Source organism: Rutidosis leptorrhynchoides, chromosome 2 (assembly GCF_046630445.1).
Source record: "Rutidosis leptorrhynchoides isolate AG116_Rl617_1_P2 chromosome 2, CSIRO_AGI_Rlap_v1, whole genome shotgun sequence".
In the NCBI taxonomy this organism is placed as follows: domain Eukaryota; kingdom Viridiplantae; phylum Streptophyta; class Magnoliopsida; order Asterales; family Asteraceae; genus Rutidosis; species Rutidosis leptorrhynchoides.
In genome coordinates this window covers 678,372,162-678,380,804 of record NC_092334.1, presented here as the reverse complement: position 1 = coordinate 678,380,804, position 8,643 = coordinate 678,372,162, and the positions used below count along the sequence as shown (strand labels likewise).

General features: G+C 33.7%; 2 protein-coding genes across 2 annotated transcripts; both read left to right on the top strand.

Annotated features, from left to right (window-relative positions):
* The first annotated feature begins 1,859 nt into the window (after positions 1-1,859).
* On the top strand, positions 1,860-5,727 carry LOC139893967 (uncharacterized). The gene is made up of 7 exons (XM_071877169.1): positions 1,860-2,242; positions 2,532-2,620; positions 2,708-2,846; positions 2,947-3,042; positions 3,795-3,917; positions 3,990-4,252; positions 5,230-5,727. Exons 1-7 carry the CDS (start codon positions 2,059-2,061, stop codon positions 5,338-5,340), a joined length of 1,005 nt encoding a protein of 334 aa, XP_071733270.1. The 5' UTR covers positions 1,860-2,058; the 3' UTR covers positions 5,341-5,727.
* Positions 5,728-6,275: 548 nt separating this feature from the next.
* Positions 6,276-7,877, top strand: LOC139893966 (uncharacterized). The gene is made up of 2 exons (XM_071877168.1): positions 6,276-6,304; positions 7,225-7,877. The coding sequence occupies exon 2, from the start codon at positions 7,242-7,244 to the stop codon at positions 7,773-7,775; it is 534 nt and encodes a 177-aa protein (XP_071733269.1). The 5' UTR covers positions 6,276-6,304; positions 7,225-7,241; the 3' UTR covers positions 7,776-7,877.
* Positions 7,878-8,643: the final 766 nt, after the last annotated feature.

Sequence of the window (8,643 nt, the reverse complement as noted above, 5' to 3'; positions counted from 1 at the left end):
GAGTAATGGTTTTATCATTTATATTTAGCTGGGGTTTCCTAGCTATAACTCACCTACTTGTCTTCCTTTTAACAAGTAAGTGGTAAATATAACTCAGGTTCGTATTTTTGTATGTTTGCTCAGTAACGTGGGACAAAAGTGCCTATATAGTTAACCCTAGTGACAAGAGGTGATAGATTAAGATTAACTAAATAAAACAGTAATTGAACTTATAAAGATAGAGATAGATAGGTATGGAGAATAGAATTCTAATGGGGAATTATCACAAGAGTTTAACTTCCTAGGATAAACACTAAACCTCAATCAACTGGGCTATGAACCTAACTGATTTGTCACTAAGAGTTTAGGCCTTGAAGATTCTGGCTAAGACGGATATCCCTACTCCCAACGTTAACCTAACGGGTTTAAACGACCTTATGGATAGAATCTTAGGTACATGAACAAAGTGGTATACCCATAAAGGAAAGTCTCAGCTTTTCTTAATCCTAGTTGGTCTAACTAAAGCAACATTCCACCACTTAACACTATGCTATGTCTTAACATTAACAGATGTGCAATCTTAGATATTCTAAGGTACTGCTAATTGGATTAGAGGTCTCTCCTTTGCGATCACTTATTCAACCCCGGATCATCTTACAACATCTCAAGAACGTTGCTTCTGACGCGAATCATGATTTTGAGCAAGCTAGTGTTCACTGAACTCTATGTTGCCAACTGTAATCACAACCTAAATGGGCAGCTCTTCTTTGACGAATAATTGGTTATTCGTACGTAGGTACTATATCCCTATTGTGACGTTAAGCACACATAACTACTTACCTTGTATCCTAGGGTTGATCAGGTCCTAATACTAGGTTATAGCCACGTGAATAAGCGGAAAGGGTGATCCGTAAATTAAACTTCTAAACCGTCAGGGTTTCGGCATAACAGTATGATAAGTTTCAGATAAAGTATTCAACATATAATAAACATTTGTAATAGATAGATAAGCATGCAAGATGAAAGCAACTCAAGATAACAAAATAACTTCATTAAGGAAAGCGTTCACCGTTTACAGACGAGATCTGGACCATTACAAGTGCTGACATCCTCTAGATCACTCCTATTACAATCTTCGGCGTTCGCCTCCGGGTACTTAATTTCCCGCTCGAAGGTGAGAAGGCCTTGAAAGCTCTAGTGAGAGAAAGTGTATTGTAGTGAGAGAGTGAAGAGAGGTGTGTTGAAATTGGATGACAAAAAGCCTTTAAATAGAATTGGATTTTGCCTGCAAACGGCTGGCAGGCCGTTTGTGAGCCAGGCAAGCCGTTTGGCTTGCCTGGTCAGCTGGTTTTCCTGGATCGTAACTTGATTTCTTGTCTTTCACCGTTTTCGCTCTAGAATCTTCGTTTTAGCTCCGTTTCTCTTGATTCTTTTTACATCGTCTTCGTAATTACCTTATCTACAAATTTAACTGAAAAACGATTATTTTGCCGGCAAAGTTTTTAACTTTATGCTTTTGGGACTTAATATCGGGGGTAAAAACATGACTTTTTAGCCGATATCACTAACATATACTATATAAACTATAATTATTCAGACAATTTAATTTTTGATTCATCCCTAAAAAAATCCCGCGAATTCGCGGGTCTTAAACTAGTATATATGAAAATAAAAATAAATATATAATTATAATAATACAGTAATTTTTAAACATTAAAAATAATAATTCGGATAAAATAGTGTAATGGAATTAGTACTTTCGTATTGGGGTAGTAAAGTATAAGAAAAAAGTATTTTTACTTTATTAAACGAAATAAAAAAAAACACTACATAATCTATCTTGTACTTTGAAGTTTGAATCATACAGATTTACAACTAAATCGACCCCGACAAAAACCATTCCACCAGTCCCCTAATTCAAACACCAATTTCTTTTCATTCTGTTGTTTGATCCGCCAAATTCATATACTGCCGCTTACACAAAAAAAAATCATAATAATTAACAATATAATCCATACACCAAACACAAATAAACAGCAATCAAACATACAGCGATTAATAATGGAATGAAATTGTAAAATGGGAAGACCAGAATTAGATCAAAGTTATTCAAATAATGGAAGAGCTGGAAGAGTCCCAAAATGTTGTTCTTATAAAAGAACAACTGTTATTATATGTTCTATCAATATTGTTGTTGCCCTTTATGTTTTTCAGAATCTTTATACTTCCCTTTACTCTTACTCCTATCAAGATTCACACCCTGGTAATTATCTTGATTTTATATATATACAAAATATGTCTATCCCAATAACTAAGTTTAGGACTTTTGTTTGTATAGATTGAATCCTAGTTGTAAAGTTTGGTTTTTGTCCTTTTCTTGGTATTAGTAATAATTTTTCAAGTGTAGAAGAAACCTAGTTGGATTTGATATGTTTAGTTTACAGATTTAGGGTTTGTGGATTAACCCTAATTCGAAGTTTGTTTATTAATCTAATTAGGAAATTGCACATTTATCGATTGATAAGGTTTATGTATACTGTTTTAATGTACAGCTGTCACCTACACTCCTGAGCAAATAAAAAATATGGAAGAATCAATGCGAATACGTAAACAATCTGAACCTAGGAAGCTCATTGAAACTGTAAGATTTACCCTTTTCATTGATTGTTTAATTGTTACCATTTGTCGAGTAGTCGATTGGATCTGTAAGATTGTTTGTTTATTGAAGGTTAAAAAGATTAAACAAAAAGTTAATAGAAGAGAGGATGTGGTAAATTTGCCACAGCCGTTAAAGGAGAAGTTGACTAATGAGATCATAGAATTACTGAGAGGATTGAGTATGGGTGCAAGCACAACTTTACAACACAGTAAGTTTTTTTAGTAACTAATGTATCAGTAATGTTTTTAGTAACTATATGGGGGTGCTATAATTTGATGATGTCATGTGTATGCTTATGTGATGTATAGAAGCCGTTGAAAGCTGGCGGGTAAAAAAGCTAGAGGAAGCCAAAAGAGTTACTCGTGGGGAGACCGCAAATTCAACCATCTTACCCGAGGAAGCAGGTTTTTAAATCTATTATACATAGTTAAATATTTTTATTTTTATTCGTCAATTAATAAACTTTATGCGTCAATAACCATTTTTTGATTATCGCACTTCAAGTTGCAATAATCATTTTTGTTATTTGTATAAGTGATCTTGGTCACTTTTGATTGATTATATTGGGGTCGTATGAATCAATTTGTAATCGTTTTCATACCAGCTGCATGAACACTAGTTATTCTAGTGAAATGTGAAAGTATTGTTTTTTTCATTTTTTCTACCCTATTTAAATGATTTTCTTCTACATTATTTGTTGCATTGCTACAAAAGTTGGACGAGTCGGTTGACATGTCGGTTTGGGGACTAGCCCGTCCTGACTCATTCATAAACGTCTTAAAAATCAGTCAACGCTAAAAATTCGGGTCAAAGTCGGGCTAATTCGGTCGAGTCGGGTATGAGTCGGTCAAAGTCAAAGTTAGGTAAAAAAACAAATATTTTTTAAAATTAGATTTTTGTAGCCGTATATGATATATCTATGTTTGAATTATTTATGTTTTATGTTTGCTATATCCATCTGTAATATAGATGTTTAATTTATTATTACTAGAAGTCAACGTTGGTCAACGCCTGACTTGTCCCCATCTTGTCACCGACTCAACTGTCTCGTTTCTCCAAAGTCCCGACCGAATCGTACTCAACTCGCAATTTTTACAACCTTGATTTGTTGCAATAATTCTTAAAGCGTATAGTAAACATTGGCACATGTTTGTAGGTACACTCGCAAGAGCATTGGAGTTCTCGTGGGCTGAGGTATCGACTGAAATTGGCCTTTGGATACCACTTGATATAATTAACAATGAACACGATGATAAACCTGAGGGTGAAGATGATTTCGGTAATAAATTTTTTTTTTAAAATTTATATGTTGTTGGTGTAATTATCTAATGGCGTTAAATAAAATTTCCAGATGATACGATTCTAGCTGGGAGACGGCTGCCTCCGGAGTGTAACACCGAACTTCATACCGATTACGGTGGTCATGCGGTCAAATGGGGACTCACTCATCGTAAAGAAAGTGCGTACGAATGTTGTCAAGCGTGCATAAATCAAGCTAAAAGTGCTCGTGCGGATGAAATGAAATGTAATATTTGGGTCTATTGTCCTGCTGAAGAGGGATGCCATTCTCCAGATATATATCAACACACACTCGAAGAATGTTGGCTGAAATATGTAAGTTTTTCTATCATTTTTCATCTTTTAATTGAGTGAAACATTATCTGTCAAATTTAAGTACCACGTCCCATGAAATATGTGTTGTTTAACTTGAAACATAATGAATAGTTTTTTTTTTGGATTAGCGAGGAAACCCCCCTATGAACGAGCACATTGGCTCCTCCATAGAGGGTAAACCTCGGGTAATCAAGCCCCCTGAGCGCGAGACCTGGTACCGGGTGAATTGCCCATTATACGCGCCCTCTAGCCACACTCCCTTTTTGAACGATTTGGCATAGCAAGGAATCGAACCCGAGTAGTGTGCTTCATTGGGCAACTCGGAAACATAATGAATAGTTCATAAGGAAATTATTAAATATTTTGATACCTATCTAAATATCGTTTTCAAAGAGTTGGCAAATGGGCTTGTTGGGTAATGGGTTGATGTGGGTACTTTTTGGAACCTTTCGAAACAGCGAAACACTTTTTGTCAAACAAATATGGTTACAAAGTATTTTGCTTTAATACCAATATAATTAAGTTATCTGAGCTAACTGATATTGGAGGTTTTTGTATCTTCAAATATATTTAGGGTGATTTTCAATCCTTTGACCCGCTGACAACTTTTTAGTTTATTATACATATATAAAATCCCGAATAACCCAATCAGGTCCATGGGATGGGTTGACTCACCTGCACTTTTTTGCTCCTTTTTTTTAGTTTCGTAATGATCACTGTTTAATCATCCAAGCTTTCTTAGAAAACAGTTTAAAGAGGTTATCAGCACTTCAAGTATACTATGGGTGACTTTTAAATCTAGTTTGGCCTGTTAGCTAAAAAAAAAAAAAACCAAAATTTTACCATCTTCTACATTAATGTGTAATTTAGAACATAATCCAAGTACAAAATTTGAACTCTCAGATATCTGAAAGTTTAATCTTATAATGTGACTGAAGTAATTCAGAACTTCACTAATTTTTAATAATTGTATGCAGGCCGAAGTACCAAAAGTGACCTTCAAGGATAAATATTCAGAAAGATACAGAAGAAATCACCCAAATGCACCTTTGACCGTTCCTTGGGTTTCAGGTGTTATAAGTTCTTGATCACAAATTAACAAACTTTTTTGGAGACTAACCGTGGAATGTGATCCTGGAGCCTATACGACTAGCATTTTGAAAGCTTGCATCTGTATCTATATTTGTATGTGTATCCGTATGCAATGCAGTTTTGGTAATAGTGAAGTTTAAAGCTTATATATAATATGTACTTGTGTCTTGTGGATTGTGCCAGTGCTGTTAAAATGAACAAGGACTGGATTCGAAAGGGAAAGTTAAAATAGTTGAGGCAATGTGAAAAGGCATTGTTCTTTTGAGTGTAATTTGAAGCATTTTTTAGGTCGATTGGGCAAATTGGAGGTATTTAAGATTGTTTGTTGGAAATTGTTTTGTAATAATTTAACTGTGTTGTATGACTTTTCGTACATTTGGTATTTTAGGCTATTTCTTGCGATTTGTCTATATGGTATCGATGCCGAAATATTACGGTAATGAGTCAAACGGTGGAATTGGCCGATAACATACAAGATAATATTGATACAATACTAGTTTATAGTTCTGAATACACCACCAAAGGTTTACTAGGGGGTGGGGCCATGCCCCCTGACAATGAGTTTATGGGTTCATGTTCACGGTTGATACAACGTTGTTTTTTCTTTGTTGAGCGTTTATTAACGAATTTTAATAGATAAAAAGAAAGTATGTGAGATATGCATATGTTTCTTGATCTATATCAAAGACAATGGGCAATTCAAAAAAACATAATCATATGTATCTTTTTTTTTTTTTTTTTTTATTGAGCCATCCTTAAAAGGAAACAACACAAATTTTATTGACAAATAATAACACAGGGGTTAATTTGGATATGAATGTAATATAGTGGGTTAGTTTTAGCAATATGATGTATCCCAGAGGATCATATGTGGTATTATAGAAATAAACTAAAAAGCTTCTTAATTTGTTCTTCCATTATCGCCCCCAAACCCTAGTCACGATCGTGTTCTGGCTCAAGGTATCATCATCCCACTTTTTTCAACTATGATTCTTCAATTTCCAGATTATTTATTTAGTTTTTGCAAATATAAAATATATATATTTTTTAATTGGTTGCTTCCGGTTCGGTATTCTGGTTAGTATCCCATTGAACTAATTAAAGTCTTTTTTGAAATTAAAAAAAAAAAATTATCAGTAACAATACAATAAGAGGGTTTGCAGTAAAATGGGTACCATTTATTACCATTTTTGTGACTTGTGTGACAACTTTATAATCAAATTTTGAACCCATATCGGTACCAATGTTTCTTGTTCATCTCATGTTGATTTATTGATTTTTTTTTTTTATCATTAAATGCTCTCAGCCTGCCAAACAAACTGTATTTTGCTCTTTGTTGCACATAGGGCCTATTTGTGTAATTTGTTGTACATAAGGCCTCTTAGATTTGAAACCTGTATTATCCAAACACTGACCAATTTGACCTTACTCAAAAAAGTCAAAATGGACTTTTTTTGCCCGAACCTGTTGTGACCTGTAACTGTTTTGACTCATGACCCACCCGTTTCGAGTTAGATAATTTAATTTCAGTGAAGTATAATGATATCGTCTGGTAAATTATCTACTAGTATCTTTTTTATATTACGGAGTATTATTTAACTATTAATGTAACTCTAAATAATGTTAGGTAGTTTAGATTAGTTTTTTTTCCAAGCAATCAGCGTTGTTACAGCTGGTATGAAACTAATTATTTTATAAGCAGAATCAGATTAATTACTAGAACTAGATTACTCAGATAATCACTTTTTTAACTTGTATCCAAATATCCATATCAGTTATAATTTGAAACTTGTCAGTGTATTTGCATGAAGAACTTTTTTTTTGGCATGTTACGAAATTCATATGGGCATACATTTTCCCTTTTTTTTTTTTTTTTTCAGGAAGAAGCTTTTGAAAAATGCAATTAGATAACAACACAATCCGTCAAACTCACTACAACATCTTGAATGTAAAAGAAGACGCAAGTCAGGATGAAATCCGCACACACTACAAATCAGCTCTCCTAACTTCACATCCAGATAAATTACTACAACACACCACAAATTCGAACTACAATGACCCACAATCAAAATTTCTTGAAATCCAAACAGCCTGGGAAATATTAGGAGACGTAAAGTCACGAGCTTTATATGACATGGAGCTTCGCGTTTCAAGACAAGAAGACATAGTTGCAGATGAAATCGAGTTGGACGATTTGGCGGTTGAAGTTAGCAGTGATAGTGATGTGGTGGAGCTTTTTTATCAATGTAGATGTGGCGATTATTTTTCTATTGATTCTTCTGAATTGGAAGAAATGGGATTTCAATTGTTGACGGAAGGTAATAAGTTGTCGTTACGAGCACGGGATAGTGCTGACGTGGCATCAATTGTGCTACCTTGTGGTTCTTGTTCGTTGAAAATTCGTTTACTAATCAAACAAGATACTAGTTGATTCTTTATGAGTTAGTTATTCATGGTTTTGATTATTTTTTTGCAACTTGTATGTAGCCGAAACGGCAATAGAGAACATGGAATGTATATTCCTGAGTTGTAATGAAACAGCAGTTGATATGTTATATATCTTTACAAAAAAATCAAACCGTGATATTTAGTTATGTGCTAAAAAATTACTAGTATTAGTTATCCATTTTTCACAAAATTAAACATTAAATTGTTAGTTTTATAAGTAAACAATCAAAATGAAAAAAGAGCTTACCTAAACTGTAGCTGAGTTGGAGCTCAATTATATGGCTGGTCTAGGGCTGATTCCGAGTTTTTGGATGCTTTTGGCAAAACATAATGACCTTACTAAATTTTATAGAGTACCAAAAAGGTTAAAAAGTACACATTTTTTACCAAGTTGTGTAAATAAAACATTTAGGAAATAAAGTCGAATTGATAAAACTACTTGACAGCTACAACTGCTTACCAAAACAATAGAAAATCTCACAAAATTGATAAGCATTCAAAAATGTAAAGTCAAACTTGTCAATAACATAACAAAATGTTATTATTATACTATTAAAGATAGAAAAAATTAAGTCGTTGGTACCTCTGGTTTGTTCACAATTTCGTCCTAATACCTAAACTTTCTTTTTTGCGTAGTTGGTACCCCAATTTTGCTTAACTATCGTGGTTGGCACCCCAACCTAACTGCAATTAAAGTTTAATGGTTAACCCCTCACATTATACAATGTTAAAAGCAAAAGGATTACTAGTATAGTACAATAAAAATTTAGGGACTATACTCACAAATTTAAACAAATCATTCATTTTTGCTTGAACTTCAACTTCAACTTAGCAGCTTCAAGTTTCATTTT